General features: G+C 43.9%; 2 protein-coding genes across 2 annotated transcripts in view; one reads left to right on the top strand and one right to left on the bottom strand.

Moving 5' to 3' along the window:
• Positions 1-993, bottom strand: part of LOC114668822 (interleukin-17 receptor B) — a 42,473-nt gene extending 41,480 nt beyond the window's left edge. Inside the window, exons 1-2 of the mRNA XM_028824783.2 lie at positions 256-993; positions 138-162 (exon numbers count right to left, since the gene is read on the bottom strand). Of these exons, the coding sequence (XP_028680616.1) occupies positions 138-162; positions 256-351 (121 nt within the window). The 5' untranslated portion in view covers positions 352-993. The remainder of the gene's footprint in view (positions 1-137; positions 163-255) is intronic.
• Positions 994-1,087: 94 nt separating this feature from the next.
• Positions 1,088-18,575, top strand: chdh (choline dehydrogenase). The gene is made up of 8 exons (XM_028824663.2): positions 1,088-1,170; positions 8,344-9,056; positions 11,078-11,229; positions 15,606-15,735; positions 16,340-16,474; positions 16,745-16,887; positions 17,023-17,125; positions 17,782-18,575. Exons 2-8 carry the CDS (start codon positions 8,375-8,377, stop codon positions 18,198-18,200), a joined length of 1,764 nt encoding a protein of 587 aa, XP_028680496.1. The 5' UTR covers positions 1,088-1,170; positions 8,344-8,374; the 3' UTR covers positions 18,201-18,575.
• Positions 18,576-18,954: the final 379 nt, after the last annotated feature.

Below are 18,954 nucleotides of genomic sequence, written 5' to 3' on the forward strand. Positions count from 1 at the left end.
TCAAGAAAGAAGCAGAATTAACCGAGTTTCAGACATTAGTCGACTTTCTTAATGCTGCTGAACTTGCTCGGCTTTGCTTCGGAAGGATTTTCAGGATTGCGCGTTTGAAGACTAAATGGCAGACGAGTCAAACTCACCTTTCTCTTCCTGGCAAGTAATGCTCTAAAAGAGACAGAGAGAAAAAAAAAAGACTGACGTATCAATAGATTAGAAGTCCATGGCAGTGACCGAGTCAGAGATGCTTCGCGCACTTACCTGCTCCGCGACGTTTCCGTCAATGTCGGTCACAAAGACACACGCCAAGAGCAGCAAAGCAAATCCGACAGCACACGCTTGTCGTGGCGCCCCCATCACATCTGGAAATAAAGCTGTCAAGTTTTCCTCTCCAGCTGTCACTTTATACTTCGCGCGTGTGCTTCCGATCGCTGTGATTGGGTGAGCCAACGACCAGCCTGCATCCGCAGAGAGTGGGTGGATGGGTGGGGAGCTTGACGTAAAGTAACATTCCACCTGTCGGGCTCTAAAGTTTTCCAGGTTTGAGGGTTTCCACCTTTTTATCAGCGCGTTTACAGTTCTAAGTAAATAATATTTGCATACGACGTGTTTACAGTGTTACGTAAAAGATACGTCTATGTGATCTGCAAGAGCAAACAAAAACAATCGAAGTCATCTGCAGTCACACCGACTCAAGCACAAGTCCACGGGAACAGCGACGTGCAAGATTTGACCAGGAGGGCATTTTTGGACCAAGTCTGCCTTTCTCGTTCACAGCTTGCGTTTGATGATGATCGCTCACCTTGACGCTTCGCTCTGTTTACTTCATACAGAAAATCGACGACTATCTCTGTTTTTAATAATCACCGCACTATTTATTTTCTGCTGACGTTACTATCTCTATGATTGTTCAAATCTGACACCTGATTGTTTTGAAGAAGAAAAAAACATCCTAATTATTTGAACGCTCGCCTCATCGTGTGAGGATTAGTTCATGCCGGGTTCTCATTACCCAGCTTTTCTTCTTTTCCCAAGCACACGCAAAAAGCCGCTGCCCGCCCCTCCCCCCTCCTTGTTAATGGACACTGGGACGCTCCGCCCCACTACTCACAGGCTGTTTCAGGACAAGTTCAGTTCCGTGGAGTGCCCCGATATAATCAGACTTGTCAAACTCCGGTAAGTGTGTTCGGGCGGTAAAAGTCATAAATACATAAAGTAATAAATAGTGAGATAAAATCTGAGTGGGCTGAAGCGCGCGCACGGGTGGACGAGCGACTGAGATTAGGCGCAGGAGCGCGCTGGGGAGGCGCGCACCCATCCCCCCAGCAGCCGCACTTCCAGTGTCAACTGGACGTCAAGTGAGCTATAAATACAGTAAGACCTATTTACATAAAACGTACAATATAGGAAATGGACATGTGTTAGATTATGCAGGACTGGACTGAGAGTCACGATGCTCTCTGTTTCAGTCTCATCTAAGTTAAAACTGCACTTTACAAAGTGTGTCGTGGAACCTTATCAGAAAATCCACTAAATGAATTAATAACCAGAGTGTGTACAGATCCAAACCCGGGGTCTTGTGGCCTCTGCGCTGTTAGAAAGCGTCGAGTCCGGTAACGTGAGTGTCTGAGCACGCGCCGCCCGACTAAAGTTCACCTGACATTGCGACACTTTGCGAAGCGCCGATCCACTTCGGGGACAGATTGGAGCGGCCGTCTCAGTCACATTTATAAGAAGAAGAACCGACTTCTGATACTGAAGTGTCATGTAGGCGCCGATGGTCCACAAGGTCTGTGTGCAAAACATACACTGAATGAAATTCAGTTTTAAAAATATCATTAAATAAAACAGCTTTGTCAATAGCCCCCTGAGCAGGTTATCATGGGCCCCGCTCACTGCTCTGCTTTCAGGCACTGATTTTAAAATTCTGCTACAAGCTATCTTATTTTATCAGTGTTCTTCAGTTTCATTATAGTCTGGCTCATACCCAATTGAGTTTCTGTATTAAGGACAGATGGGGGCACAGCCCATTCCTCACAATAAATGAGACTTTTGTGCAAAAATTAAATAATTACCTAATTCTCAACTGTAATTAAAGTGCAAGTCGTATTCTCACCTGGACAAAGCTGGCAGCACTGTGAGGATTATGTCTTTTGATTTTTCCAGTTCTTTCAACACTAACCAGCCATCTCTGTAAGCTCAGAGATATGCAGGCAGATAAAGCTATGGTGTTCTGGATAATGGACTCTCTGTCAGGCAGACCGCCATTTGTGAAGCTCAAGGGCTGTGCCTCTGATGTGGATGTGAGCAACACTGGAGCACCACAAGGAACTGTCATGATTCCTTTTCTCTTCAATCTGTACACCCTAGACTATAAATATAACACCAGGTCATGTCACTGGCAGATGATTATGAACTTATGGAGTGTTATTGATACGAGGGATGAAAGAGAATAGGACTCGGATGGAGAAATTTGTTTCTTGGTGTGGAAAGAATTGTCTGCAACCTAATATCAGCAAAACCAAGAAACTGATTATTGACTTTTCACCAAAGACCCTCTATATCTGGTTAATATCCAGGGAGAGGATGTAGAGGTGGTGCCGCTCCTTCAAATACTTGAGGGTCCATGTTAATGAAAGGATGGTCTGGTCTTGTAACACAGAAGAACTATTTAAGAAAGGGCAGAGCAGGTTTGTTTTTCCTTAGGAGACTGCCTTCCTTTAATATGGGAAGTGACATCCTTCACATTTTTTACAACTATGTGCCACTGTAATTTTCTATAATGTGGTTTACTGGGCTGGTAACATCAATTCAAGAAAGGCCCACCAAACCAACAAGCTAATTAAATTGGCAGAATCAGTTATAGTCCAAGACATAGAGTAAGATCTTTTTATATTAGGTCAGTGCCAACTTTGGTCACCTATAAATCCCATCTGAAAACCTATTTTTCCTTAGCTTTTGTTATGTTAGTATTTATTTTTTGGTGTATTTATGTATTTATTTATTTTTTGTGTATGTGTGTATATATATATATATATATATATACACAGTATATATTGGGATTGGTTCCTGCCTTGTGCCTTGTGTTGGCACGTTTAGAGGAAACCAGGCACAGCTCATCACCAGGCCAATACCATCCCTACAGTGAAGCACGGTGGTGGCAGCATCATGCTGTGGGGATGTTTTTCAGCGGCAGGGACTGGGAGACTAGTCAGGATAAAGGGAAAGATGACTGCAGCAATGTACAGAGACATCCTGGATGAAAACCTGCTCCAGAGCGCTCTTGACCTCAGACTGGGGCGACGGTTCATCTTTCAGCAGGACAACGACCCTAAGCACACAGCCAAGATATCAAAGGAGTGGCTTCAGGACAACCCTGTGAATGTCCTTGAGTGGCCCAGCCAGAGCCCAGAGTTGAATCCGATTGAACATCTCTGGAGAGATCTTAAAATGGCTGTGCACCGACGCTTCCCATCCAACCTGATGGAGCTTGAGAGGTGCTGCAAAGAGGAATGGGTGAAACTGGCCAAGGATAGGTGTGCCAAGCTTGTGGCATCATATTCAAAAAGACTTGAGGCTGCAATTGCTGCCAAAGGTGCATCGACAAAGTATTGAGCAAAGGCTGTGAATACTTCTGTACATGTGCTTTCTCAGTTTTTTTATTTTTAATAAATTTGTAAAAACCTCAAGTAAACTTTTTTCATGTTGTCATTATGGGGTGTTGTGTGTAGAATTCTGAGGAAATAAATGAACTTAATCCATTTTGGAATAAGGCTGTAACACAACAAAATGTGGAAAAAGCGATACGCTGTGAATACTTTCCGGATGCACTGTATATATGTGTATATACCTATATATATATATATATATCTGTGGTGGGTTGGCACCCTGCCCGGGATTGGTTCCTGCCTTGTGCCCTGTGTTGGCTGGGATTGGCTCCAGCAGACCCCCATGACCCTGTGTTCGGATTCAGCGGGGTGGATAATGAATGAATGGATGGATATATATATATTACGAGGTGCAATCCAAAAGTTCCTGGAATGCATTTATTTAAAAGCATACACACCAAATAACAATTAATGGTGAACAGTTCCTTCAAAATAGTCACCCGCTGAGTTGATACACCAATCCCAGCGAGATTCCAAACTTTCGAAGCACCTGTGGAAGTCGTTTTTTGTCAGTGTGTTCAAGACGTCAGTTATTACCGCTTGGATCTCCTCCACCGTCTCAAATCTGCGTCCCTTGAGCCTCATCTTCATCTTAGAAAATAAAAAAAAAAATCAGATGGCGCTAAATTAGGAGAGTACGGAGTGTGGAGAATGTCAGTAAACTTTGTAGAAGCCAAAAATTTGCGCACAATCAGAGATGTGTGAGCTGGTGCATTGTCGTGATGCAAAAGAAATGACTTGTTAACCCACATCTGAGGACGTTCGATTTCGCAGACGCCTTAGAACATCCCTGTAGAATGCTTGTTGCAACATTTCATGGCTTTCTTTTGCTGTTTTTCCCAGTTTTAAACAGAATTTAACACACACTCTTTGCTCTTTCAAATCACTCATTTTCACGAACAACCCTTCACAGACACAACCGAAGTTTAAACGAGAACCTTGACTTGAAAAACAACTGCGCTGACATTATAACGCGTGATAACAGCTCTCAAGTACAATTTGAACTGCTATCTAGCGGCGATTGATATAACCAAACCCTTCTGGCTGCAGAATAAATGCATTCCAGGAACTTTTGGATCGCACCTCGTATATAAAAAAATCTTAGGTCGAGACGTGATCATCTTGGAGAGACACTTTGAAGTCCCGCAAGACTTCTTGCACGTCACGTCCCAGACACTTAAACGTCCCATGAGACAAGGCAGTGAGACAAAAAGACAGCTGCTGTACAGGCTTTTAAATGATCGACGTGCAGCATGACATGCAGATCATGCAGCTCGGTAGCAGCTAGCAGCAAGCCAGTAGCTGGTTCATCCTTAGTGTGGATTATAATTCACCATGGGCAGGCAAGACGCAAGACAGAGCCCCGCCCGCCAACTCACCGAGCCCTGCCCACCTACTCTAAGACCATGGGATATGATGACAACTCACAGAGCCACGCCCACCAACAATTCACTAAGCAGCCGACCATGGCACACACACAACAGAGCCCTGCCCGCCAACAATTCGAGCGAGAGCGAAAGCATTTGCCAAGAATGTTTTCATTAATCAAGAACGAAAGTCGGAGGTTCGAAGACGATCACATACCATCGTAGTTTCAACCATAAACAATGTCGACTGGCGATCCAGCGGCGTTTTTCCTATGACCCGCCGGGCAGCCAACCGGGTAACCAAAGTCTTTGGGTTCCGGGGGGAGTATGGTTGCAAAGCTGAAACTTAAAGGAATTGACGGAAGGGTACCACCAGGTGTGGAGCCTTTTGCTTAATTTGACTTAACATGGGAAACCTCACCCGGCCCAGACACGGAGAGGATTGACAGATTGATAGCTCTTTCTCGATTCTGTGGGTGGTGGTGCATGGTCATTCTTAGTTGGTGGACCGATTTGTCTGGTTAATTCCAATAATGAACGAGACTCCCTCCTGCTAAATAGTTACGCGACCCCCGAGCGGTCGGCATCCAACTTCTTAGAGGGACAAGTGGCTTTCAGCCACGTGAGATTGAGCAATAACAGGTCTGTGATGCCCTTAGATGTCTGGTGCTGCACGCGTGCTACACTGAATGGATCAATGTGTGTCTGTCTGGCGCAGAGAGGCATGGGTAAGCCATTGAACCCCATTCGTGATGGAGACCGGGACTTGCAATTGTTCCCCACGAACGAGGAATTCCCAGTAAGTGCGGGTCATACGCTCGCACTGATTAAGTCCCTGCCCTTTGTACACACCCCCCCTTCGGTACTACCATGGTCGGGTGACTTTGTGGATTATATATAGAAAGGCAGCCGGAACCGCAAAGAACAATGAAAAGTCAACATGGCTCAGAGGTGCATGCAGACTGTAGCAGAGATGAAAGCGACTGAGGCGGTGTTTGGAAAATGAACAGTCAACGTGACTCACATGTGCATGTGGACTGTACACAGATGAAAGCGACTCAGGTGAGGAGTTTGGGGTAGGCACATGAGCAGGCAGTGCGTAGGATGACTAAGAGATGACTAAGAAATCAGCAGACTAGAATGGCGGGGGGACCGGGACGGAGGGGGCGGAATGGGTGTCCTTCCCCTCTCCCCCAGTTCCGCCCTCCACGCCCGAGTGCCGTCCAGCCCCATCCCTCGTTCTGGGAGGTGGAGGCGCGACGGCGGTCCTCCAGTTTTCAGTCACGGACAATTGTATGTTGCCCTCTCCAGAGTTCCAACTTTTCATTCATCTACAGTCGTATCCTCAAACCCATCCCATTTGGACAACTGTGTCTTTCAGGAAGTGTTCACCCATCAATACATAATTATGCGGCGTATTCTACGCCGCGGGTTGGCTAGTAATATATATATATATATATATATATATATATGAGAAAGGATGGCAACCTGAGCTGCACAAGTCTGAACACTGATCCTTAAAATTAAGAAAATAAAGAGGTTTTGCTTGGTGCAACTGACTCAGATTATTGTAAAGCTTGAATCGTGGAGAAACAGATAAATTAACAGCACTCTTCCAAAACTGAAATGAGCTCACCTGGAAAGCTGTTAAATATCTTCCTCTTCTTACACATTGATATAGTGTCTGAAAAACGCACAAATTGCCTGAAGACACAGTTGTGATGTTGCTGCCGGTAGGTACTTTTAACTTGTTGTCACAGAAAACACATGGGGTGAAGTACAGGAATATTCCATGTTGGCCAGTTCTCTACTGAAAAACTGCTCTTCATCTAACATCCTTCTTTCACATTTGCAAATGGCGCTCTTTATTCTGATTTGTGCAGAGACCTGGAGGTGCGCCTGAAGCTCCTCCTTCAAGGGAGCCCCTGCCAGTCGGATCAGTCGCTGATAAAATCTTCTATATGTAAACTTGTATCTTTAAAAATGCACAAGCAAGCAGTTAGACCATACGCATTCCCATAATACTGTGCTTTTCAACTGAAGACAGGACTCTTGACCACTGAATAAGGGGGAAGAGAGACAGATCTTCAATTCAACAGCACAGTATTATGGGACTGTGTTTCTTGTTTGTGATGTACGCTGATTTTTTTGGAAATATTTCATAATACATTTTAAGCAAAAAAAATGTATGCGTTTTGCACATTTTGAGCCTATGACTAGATAACAGACATATGAAGTATGCGACATGAGTAACTTGAGATTTTTTTCCTTTTTTCCATGGAAGTTTTTCACATTGTTTGCCATTGTACAGCACTGGTCACCATTAGATTTTATCATAAACATTTTTCCCCTCTTTCTCCTTGAAAAAAAATTTTTTTTCCTCTGCCCTAAATACAAACTGCGTGGGTTAAGTAGCATATCAAAATATCATTTTTGGGTGGAGTATTAACCGGAGGAGCAGATCATATAATGTGATATCATCTACTGTTGAATTCTGCTCTGTACTTGTAATATGTCTATTGCACTATTATATTGTGTTGAGGATTACTTGTGTTCTGTTCTGTGTGTTGTGTTGTTTTTACACCCTTTTTTGACACCCACTGCACACCCAACCTACTTGGAAAGGAATCTTTCTTTCCTAAGGTTTCTTCCATTTTTGTTCCCTACAAGGGTTTTTTTTTTGGGGGGAGTTTTTCCTTGTCTTTATAGAGAATCGAGGCTGGGGGGCTGTTAAAAGGCAGGGCCTGTTAAAGCCCATTGCGGCACTTCTTGTGTGATTTTGGGCTATACAAAAATAAATTGTATTGTGTTGTATTGTATCTTATAGGAGCTGCTCTTTAATTGCTTGGTGATTTTTCACTTTATTTCACTCTCTCTCTCTCTCACACACATGCACACACATAAGGCTTCTTAGTGTCTCTTTCCCAGGTCCATGTGGTCCCATCAGAATTTTCATCCCAGAAATGCTGCTGCCCATACCACTTGTTCATTCTCAATATATTCCATTGAGATTTCTCCATTAGTATAATCCACAGTTCCATACCTGGGACACTGCCTTTCATTAGTGGTCAGCTCGTCCGGTTATCTTGTTTTGTACACACTGTATATTATACAGTAAAATTATATTTTATTTTATTTATTGATCTTTTTGAGCTTCTTAACTATTCAGTATAACATCCTGCTGATGTAGTGATGGACTGTCCCATTCCAGAGAGTGCTATAGAAAAAGAATGTTGTTCAGTTTCACACCATTATGTTGCTTTTCCACTGAAACATCTGGTTTAGAGTTTTTTTTTTTCTCCTCTCTTCTACAGCTGGATGTATAGGGTCTGAGGAGCCCAAGCCATGGTTAGTATGTCCCGCTCGTTTTGTGGTTTTCCCGCAACTTTCCGGAGATGGTACTCAGCCAGCTACAGTCCTTCCCAGGTAGGAAAGATCACTTCTTTTGATTACATCATCGTTGGAGCTGGATCTGCAGGCTGTGTGCTAGCCAACCGACTCTCTGAAGATGCCACTGCATCTGTGCTTCTTCTGGAGGCTGGTCCAAAAGATATATTTTTGCATAGCAAACGCTTCTCCTGGAAGATCCACATGCCTGCTGCTTTAACCTACAACCTCAGCAATGACAAATTAAATTGGTATTACCACACTCTCCCCCAGAAGCACATGAATAATCGGATCATGTACTGGCCTAGGGGCAGAGTTTGGGGGGGCTCTTCATCCCTCAATGCCATGGTATATATTCGTGGGCATCCTGCCGACTACAACAGATGGCAAGAAGAAGGTGCAGTGGGCTGGGACTATGCTCACTGTCTTCCATATTTCAAGAAGGCCCAGTGTCATGAATTGGGACCTGATCTCTACAGAGGGGGTAGTGGTCCACTGCATGTCTCCAGAGGCAAGACGAATCACCCCCTCCATTATACTTTCATTGAAGCTGGACAACAAGCTGGGTACCCCTTTACAGATGATATGAATGGGTTTCAGCAGGAGGGGATGGGCTGGATGGACATGACCATTTATAAAGGTAAGTCACTGTGTCAGGTCAGCAGTCACAATCCTCTACTTGCTTCATGGCATGTATGGGGGTGTGAGTACAATGCAGTGGACCCACCGTGTTGACAGATCTGAATTGTGCTCATCTCTGCCATGAACAGCACTGTGCTTTTGGGCATCCAGACATGTGTTTCTGGCTTTGAGAGCTATAGCTGTAGGCAGAAAAAAGGAAGTCAGAATTTATTTGTAATCTGTTTTTACTCGCCTGAGTTCTACTGCTAATAAATATAGATGAAGATGGTCTGTACATGGACACACTGGTCTTAAGAACAGTGTATCTGTAAGAAAATTTTCACATTTATGAAAGATATCTTTGTGTAGTTATTGCTGCTGATGACTTCCAGAGAGAGTTTGTTACCTTCAGTGGAGTCAGCTGGAGCTGGAATCTCACAGTGTGTCCTGCAGCAGACTGTAGTGTTTTACTTTCACAAGATAAGGATCCACAAATGTATGTTTATCGCTTGAGAGCTGCTGCCATGCCCCACTTGGAAAGCACAGTATTGCAGATTTGCCTTCTCCACAGCCCAGTCCCAAACTAATTAATCATAGTCAAATATGCTGGAGCTTACTGAGAATATAGAATATTTATCACCATCCATTTCATTCTGCTTTTTCCCGGTAAGGGTCATGGTAGTAATTATATCCCAGTTTTACGTGTCACCTGACGTGCAGCTACCAAAACCTTAATTTTTGCTTTATGGGCATTTTGGCCACATGGTGAGTACACCTGGCTGTGTTGGATTAGACTCAACCAGGCTAACTGACCCAACCGCCAAGTGCATAGCAAGGAACACTAATGACTGGCATGACTTCAAGTGGAAGGCCCAGTGTCTGTCTTCTCTGATGACGTGCTAATGAACATAATTTATAAATGTTGTTTGGCTGGTGCCTCTCCTTAGGGCTATCCATGTCAGTTTGGTCTGTCAGTAGCACATGCCTCTAGACCACATAGCTCTAAGAATCATAGAGGCAGACAGGCCCCTCCACAATACTCAGGGTCACAATCCTAAGAAAGTAGACAGAACAATTAGTAAAAACAAAAAAGCAAATGCACGATGAGGAAGTAGAACATAAGATAGAGTCTTCTTAGATTGGTGCCATCTTGAAGGAGTGTAGTCAAGCGTTTGTGTATCCCATATATATACAGGTGTGTTTGTACTTGTGTTGAATGGCTTGTATTCTTGGGACTCTTTGTGTGTGTCTGTGCATACTTATGGCTTATACACACCACTTTGGTTGCAGATGTGTGCTGCCTTTTGTTAACAAAGATGTGTGTGCCTGTATATCCAAAGTACAAGCATTTCCTGAAACTTTTTGCACTCCTCTCTCCAGCATGGATAACTTGGTACTGCTTTTGTCCCCATGACAGCTGGCACTCTCTCTCTAGCTGTCTGCCCAAGCTCTGACAAATGCTGATAACTTCTGCCTAAGAACATGTTTACTATTCACAGACCCTGTTGAACAGAAAATGTGCCAACATTCCCAGTCAAAATGAGAAGGGGGACACAGAGCTTAAACAATAGTGAATGGGCTTTTCATTTCTGTTTATGCTGCAGGAATGCAAATGACATCCAAATCACAAAACACAGTGTGATTGGGATTGTAAAGGGGCAGTGTAGACATGGTCTCATTGGGAATAGATAGGATTTATAAGAGTCAGAGGTGCACTCATATGAGGTCCAAGGGGGATTTGAAATGAACGGAACTAATCTAGTGAGAGGTACAGGCCGACTTAATGAAAAGCGTTGGTGGTTTATGGAATGTATATGGACATCTGACAAACAGAAAGTAGTCTGGTGGAGAAAGTGTCCCATCAGAAGTAGAGGGGAGTTTTTATCAAGTTGAAGGGGTCTGGTGAGGCATGCAGGACTATGACACTGGTAGGACACTGTAACTATTTAAACTGCGCCATGAAGTTTGTACCTAGAAGTTGGGCCAAGCCTTACAAAGCTGGCAGAGGGCAGTCACCACACCAATGTGTATCTCATCCAGGTCAGAGGTGGAGCACTGCCGTTGCTTACCTCCATCCAGCCTTGAGTCGAAAAAACCTGAAGTGCGAGGTGAAGGCGCTAACTACCAGAATACTCTTCGACGGTACAAAGGCGATTGGAGTGGAGTACATTCAGAATGGGCAAAAGAAGAAGGTGAGTGGCAAGCGTGTTGCCTGACATTCAGGGGAACTCCTGGTAAGAGGACCATTGATAGTGGCATATTTGATCCCACTTCAGTGACTCTGGTCTGCTTCTCTGCTGAAGCAATTTTATAAGTGTATGCTAATGGAGACAGTTTACCCACACATTGAGCTTTATAACCGTAGCATATAGTGTATTAGGATGTTAAGAACAACATTTCCACCTCCTCTGGGTCCATTTGTAGATTACCTTGCCCTGTAATCTTCATGGTTTGTTGCACCAACTATACTGTCCTCTTATTGGTCCAGTGGACTGTCCTCCTCTTCTTGGTCTATTGTGTCAACTGGACTGCCCTCCACCTTCTGCATTGGACTGATTGGTGTGTTTTTCTGGTCAAGCTAACTACACCGTCCTCTTCTTGGTTTATTGGGCTAAAGAACTGTCCTCATTTTAAATGTCTATTTTGCCAAATCGTCCTCCTGACTGGACAGCTAGACTGTCCATTTCTTAGTCTATTGCGCTAGTTCTCATCCTGTACTGGTGGTACCTGGTGGTACCTGATGAATTACTGGGTGGTACACGATGGAGCATAAAAAAAAAAAAATGTGGAGTGGCAACCTTGAGAGAGAAAAAGAAAAATATATTGTGCGAGAGAAAGAGGGAGAAGTTGTGCTTCTCAATTACAGTTGCACCTCAGGAAGCACTTCCAGGATTTGAATTTTGGCACAGGATTGCAGGTATCTCGTCCATTGCTTAAAAATCTCACATGGCTTCACTTCATAATGCAGGGGAGTCCCACTGTTCTTTCTCTTCTTTTATGCCATTATAGAATTATAATTAAAATATATGATGTGGGCGGCACGGTGGCGCAGTGGTAGCACTGCTGCCTCGCAGTTAGGAGACCCGGGTTTGCTTCCCAGGTCCTCCCTGCGTGGAGTTTGCATGTTCTCCCCGTGTCTGCGTGGGTTTCCTCCGGGCGCTCTGGTTTCCTCCCACAGTCCAAAGACATGCAGGTTAGGTGGATTGGCGATTCTAAATTGGCCCTAGTGTGTGCTTGGTGTGTGGGTGTGTTTGTGTGTGTCCTGTGGTGGATTGGTACCCTTCCCAGGATTGGTTCCTGCCTTGTGCCCTGTGTTGGCTGGGATTGGCTCCAGCAGACCCCCGTGACCCTGTGTTCGGATTCAGCGGGTTGGAAAATGGATGGATGGATATATGATGTGATATATTGCCGGTTCGAATCCTCGTCACTGCCAAAAGAGATGATACTCTGCTGGGCCCTTGAGCAAGGCCCTTAACTTTCAATTGCTCCAGGGGCGCTGTACAATGGCTGACCCTGCGCTCTGACCTCAAGGGGTATGCCAAAAAAAACAAGTCATTTCCTTCAGGATTAATAAAGTATAATTAAAAAAAAATTGTTCTGTGGGAACAATTAGAGTGTCGCATTTCTAAACCAATCCAACGCCTCATGAAGGTGGCACTCAATGTAGGGGCGGTAAGAGAGAGAGAGAGATGCTTTCATTAATCTGGTGTGACAGAGAGCAAGCTTCTGTTTACAAGGAACCATCAACAGTCAAAAAGTCTCCTATGAAAAGCCTTATTAAACGTACAAATGTGTGTTGCATGTGCAGAGAGCACACTGCACATTTTAAAAATAATCATAACCTGACGCAAGGGAAAAACCTTTCTGTAGCATCAGATTATTCATTGGCATCAATGTGAATGTGAACGATACGTTGTCGCATGTGCTATGTGTGGTGCCTGGTGGTCAGCGTTCTAATGATAGTGTAGGAGTCGATGTAAGCTTTAAAGAATTGGCAGCTGTATTTGTGAAAATATGAACTAAATTCTCACACTCTGTTAAAAGGACTGTCATTAATAGAAGTGATCACAAAAAGAGCCACAGGAGATGCAGATTTCACTACTCGAAACACCCAAATTAAAAAATCTGCCTAACAACACCAGTAGGTGCCCACATGAGGCAGCACAACATCCACCTTATGACTGCACATCTAAATGAATAACTAAAGAAATTTAACGTTGTTGTCTAACTGGAAATGCAAGCATGTCATGACAGAATAGCAACACATTTAACACATTGTATATCCATAGACCACAGTGATTATCTAAACTCTATACGCTGTTGTTATATCATGCAGTGTATTGATGCAATAGTTAAAAAGGCAGAAAGATATTGCAGCAGACAGAGGCAACGTGTAGCCCAGTTGTTGAGGCGATCTACGTGTATGTGTGTGTGTCTGTCTCCACTGTCACAGCACTCCTTAAAACATACAAATTAATTAGTAAGCTTCAAGTATCTTGTGCTACTGAGCTCCTAAATGGATAACAGCAATATTAGTTTTTTATTTTCTCTTGTTTGGTATCTTTTGCTCTCTCCCTGAAACCCCTGCGGAAGCTTAAAATATACAGTGGTGTGAAAAACTATTTGCCCCCTTCCTGATTTCTTATTCTTTTGCATGTTTGTCACACAAAATGTTTCTGATCATCAAACACGTTTAACCGTTAGTCAAATATAACACAAGTAAACACAAAATGCAGTTTGTAAATGGTGGTTTTTATTATTTAGGGAGAAAAAAAAATCCAAACCTACATGGCCCTGCGTGAAAAAGTAATTGCCCCCTGAACCTAATAACTGGTTGGGCCACCCTTAGCAGCAATAACTGCAATCAAGCGTTTGCGATAACTTGCAATGAGTCTTTTACAGCGCTCTGGAGGAATTTTGGCCCACTCATCTTTGCAAAATTGTTGTAATTCAGCTTTATTTGAGGGTTTTCTAGCATGAACCGCCTTTTTAAGGTCATGCCATAGCATCTCAATTGGATTCAGGTCAGGACTTTGACTAGGCCACTCCAAAGTCTTCATTTTGTTTTTCTTCAGCCATTCAGAGGTGGATTTGCTGGTGTGTTTTGGGTCATTGTCCTGTTGCAGCACCCAAGATCGCTTCAGCTTGAGTAGATGAACAGATGGCCGGACATTCTCCTTCAGGATTTTTTGGTAGACAGTAGAATTCATGGTTCCATCTATCACAGCAAGCCTTCCAGGTCCTGAAGCAGCAAAACAACCCCAGACCATCACACTACCACCACCATATTTTACTGTTGGTATGATGTTCTTTTTCTGAAATGCTGTGTTCCTTTTACGCCAGATGTAACGGGACATTTGCCTTCCAAAAAGTTCAACTTTTGACTCCTCAGTCCACAAGGTATTTTCCCAAAAGTCTTGGCAATCATTGAGATGTTTCTTAGCAAAATTGAGACGAGCCCTAATGTTCTTTTTGCTTAACAGTGGTTTGCGTCTTGGAAATCTGCCATGCAGGCCGTTTTTGCCCAGTCTCTTTCTTATGGTGGAGTCGTGAACACTGACCTTAATTGAGGCAAGTGAGGCCTGCAGTTCTTTAGACGTTGTCCTGGGGTCTTTTGTGACCTCTCGGATGAGTCGTCTCTGCGCTCTTGGGGTAATTTTGGTCGGCCGGCCACTCCTGGGAAGGTTCACCACTGTTACATGTTTTTGCCATTTGTGGATAATGGCTCTCACTGTGGTTCGCTGGAGTCCCAAAGCTTTAGAAATGGCTTTATAACCTTTACCAGACTGATAGATCTCAATTACTTCTGTTCTCATTTGTTCCTGAATTTCTTTGGATCTTGGCATGATGTCTAGCTTTTGAGGTGCTTTTGGTCTACTTCTCTGTGTCAGGCAGCTCCTATTTAAGTGATTTCTTGATTGAAACAGGTGTGGCAGTAATCAGGCCTGGGGGTGGCTACGGAAATTGAACTCAGGTGTGATACACCACAGTTAGGTTATTTTTTAACAAGGGGGCAATTACTTTTTCACACAGGGCCATGTAGGTTTGGATTTTTTTTCTCCCTAAATAATAAAAACCATCATTTAAAAACTGCATTTTGTGTTTACTTGTGTTATATTTGACTAATGGTTAAATGTGTTTGATGATCAGAAACATTTTGTGTGACAAACATGCAAAAGAATAAGAAATCAGGAAGGGGGCAAATAGTTTTTCACACCACTGTATCAACTGGAGAAATTGGGGACGGGTGTGTTAGGAAGAACCCCTGTGGGTATAGCCTTCACAGTGCAGGATTTCACCGCTCTTCAATACACACTTTTTCATTTGAGAATCACATCTTGCCCAACAAGACTAATTGGACTGACTGAACTGTCCTCTTCTTAGCCCATTGGTCCCCCTGGACTGTCCTTTTTTTGGGTTTGTTAGGCCAGCTCGCTTGGAATCCTATGGGTCTCTTGGGATGCCTGGACTGTTCCCTTGTTAATTTCCTCAAGTAGCCGGATGGTCCACATCCAATCATCATTTTCGTTGTCTCTTACATTCTTGTATCTCTTATCTGCTCCTTCAGGTATATGCGGATAAAGACATCATCCTGAGCGGTGGTGCTATCAACTCTCCACAGCTATTGCTGCTTTCAGGAATCGGGAATGCGGATGAACTTAAACAGCTGGACATTCCTGTAGTAGCTAACCTTCCAGGTAAACGCAGATTATAATGGTTGAACACAATGATTGATTAATTGATGGCTGATTGAGAGCTTAAGAAATCTTCTACTGAAATGTGATTAGGAGTCGAACAATTCCTCCTAAATTAGTCAGCACTTGCATGCAGTGAGGGCATGGAGTGTTCACCCAGACTTCTGTTGTTCTTTAAACCAGACACCTCATATGGTGTTCTGGGTTTTGAATTAATGTTTAAATGTGTTTACCAGAGATCCTCCAATTTTTAGCATACTGGTAAAATGCCCTTTTATGAATTGTTGGCTTCCATTAATGTTTAATCAGTTTCTGCCTTGTTCTCTGTGTGTTTTAACAAATCTGAATTTATATGTTTACCACTCCTGTGTTTAGTATAGTCAGTATAATCTATACTTGTATTTTAACTGAGAATTCTTCACAGCGCTCTGCACCCGCTCTCCATGAACAGCGCTATACAAAAAATAAGTTGTAAGTTGTGCGAATCCTTACCTGTAGAAGAAATGAGTCCGGTGTCCCAAATCAAGTGACATATCACGCACCCCTGCTGCACATTGTCACTTTGAACAGATGGAGAAGACTGTCATGAGTTTTCATTGTCTTTCAGGGGTTGGGCAGAATCTTCAAGATCACCTTGAACTGTATGTGCAGCAGAAGTGCAAGCAGCCCATCACCCTTTATCAGGCGCAAAGACCCCTAAATATGCTCAAAATTGGCTTGGAGTGGTTATGGCGCTTCACAGGTATGGGATTCCGAGTACTAATCCATATGAGGGGTGTGGCGACTGAGAGTATTTCACCAATAAATCACATCAGACCCTCATTTCCTAGCATTCTTGAGCAGCTTTATTATGTCACACTTGCAGTCAGTGACCACACATGGGGGGTGATTGGGGGGGTTTGGGTCATCTGCTGGTGACAGATCCTTTGTTACCTGCGTCAGTTTGAAAATTGTTCCATCTTGTGCTGCCTGTGGCTTTTTCAAAAAATTTCTATGTCCTCTTCCCCCTCAGGGTATGGAGCCACAGCTCATTTAGAGAGTGGTGGATTCATCAGAAGTCGTCCTGGTGTCGCCCACCCAGATATTCAATTTCATTTCTTGCCCTCTCAGGTTATTGATCATGGGAGAGTCAATTCACAACAAGAGGCTTATCAGGTACATTTTAATGAAAAGTAAAGACAAGTGCCGCTCCAAGTTCTGATTTGTAAACTGCTCGTAGTGCATCTCTGCTGGTGGGGTTAACTAGGGGTCTTGGTTGCATGGCTCTGTCACTTGTGTCTGCTGTTTTAGGTTCACGTGGGACCCATGAGAAGCACCAGTGTGGGCTGGCTGAGACTTCAGAGTAGAAACCCCCAGGAGCCCCCACTTATTGAGCCTAACTACTTATCTACTGGTAAGCCAGAATGCCATTCCAGCAGCTGCTTGTTGTACATAAAGGTTGGCACTAAGGGGCTGCCAAAAAGCTTTACTTGTTCACTCACAAGTGGCACACACATGAAACCACCATATGGTAGAATCAAATTTTAATCTGACATGAGCAGCAAAGCTGGGGATGTGAAAAGGCAGATCAGTAAATTGGCCAAAAATGCAGGCACAGTTAACTTCAATGTAGAATCCATAGGCGGCCCACAGCTCTGTCCATCCAGTACAGTGCCTTGAGGGGCCACTAGGAACTATACAATTGTTTGAGAAATACCTCAGCTTGACCACTTCTGGAGGCCAGAGATAACTTTATACACTTAGTATCCTCCATGCATCTCCAAGTTGATTTATTTTTTGTGTACTATTAACTAATTTATGGGCACAGCATCCACTGCACACCAACAGAATGACATGTAGGGAGTATGCAGTTCACACAGTTTGTAACATGCCCATCCACCATAATGGTAACCCAGTACATACCACTGATGGTGGAAAAAGTGTAATTACTACACTGTCCTAGTTCCAGTTGGCCCCTTTGTAGCAATGAGGGCATTCCTCGTGCCTGGTCATTACTCAGTTTAGCATGAAGCGGCTGCTTTAATGGACTACTTGTCTTTCTTATTGCAGACACTGATGTTCTGGAGATCCGGCTGTGCATCAGGCTTGCACGAGAAATCTTTGCACAAAAGGCATTTGATGCCTTCCGTGCTGAGGAGATCCTGCCAGGTAGCAGCGTCCAGTCCGACGAGGCCATTGATGCATTTGTGAGGGAGAAGGCGGACAGTGCGTATCACCCGTCTTGCTCCTGCAAAATGGGTTCAGGTTCAGACCCCATGGCTGTGGTTGACCCCCACACCAGGGTTTATGGAGTTCAGAACCTGCGGGTAGTTGATGCATCCATCATGCCAAGCATCATAAGCGGGAACCTTAATGCTCCTACTATAATGATAGCAGAGAAGGCCGCTGACCTCATCAAGGGCCTGCCATCACTCTGTGATCACAGTGTGCCAGTCTACCAGCCTAAGACCCTGGAAACACAGCGTTAGCAGGTGTATTCTTTCAGAAATGGCAGCTAACATGGACCGATGGGACCAGTGGGCAGTTAACACCCTCAAGCTGGAGGTGAGGCACTCAGTTCTTAATGAGAAATGGAGACACTGCTGCTGACTAAATATCAGAGTACAAATGTTTGTGTTTGAGCCCCTGCCACAATGAGCCATGTGCCCCCAATACAGTTTATGTCCCCTGAAGGAACTGGAATTATTAAATACAGGATGCAGTTTATGTGGAAGGTTTATAACTCGGAGGAGCAGGTTTGGAATTAAGAGGGTGAAAGAACTTTAGACTAAAGGTTATTTAATTTTGCACAGCATTGCTTTTAACCCGTACACAGTCTAGTACTTTTTATGGCTGCTGGACCCGACCAAGAGTGGAATTTAATGCCTGAACAGCAGATGAGTGGCAGACCACCAAGTACACGACAACAACTGTTTCTTGATGAGGGCCACACTGCCTACCCAATCTACATGTGCACACACAAAAGAAACAAGATCTTGCAATGATTAGATGTCAATAAAATTGGATCTGAAGTTGGGTTCTCAGATTTTTTTCAGATGAGCTGATGCCAATGTAACTCAATCTCAAATCCACTTACTTCCATTTAAATTAACGGGTCAGGGGGGATGTGTATCAAGGCAGGAAATAGTGCTGGACTGGACACCCGTTCTTCAGAGGGTCCAGTCACTCGCACACCCAAACGCAATGAAAACAGATTCAGGTTCAGACTCTGGCAGTCTGTCT

This window comes from Erpetoichthys calabaricus, chromosome 18 (genome assembly GCF_900747795.2).
Source record: "Erpetoichthys calabaricus chromosome 18, fErpCal1.3, whole genome shotgun sequence".
NCBI classification, from domain to species: Eukaryota; Metazoa; Chordata; class Cladistia; order Polypteriformes; family Polypteridae; genus Erpetoichthys; species Erpetoichthys calabaricus.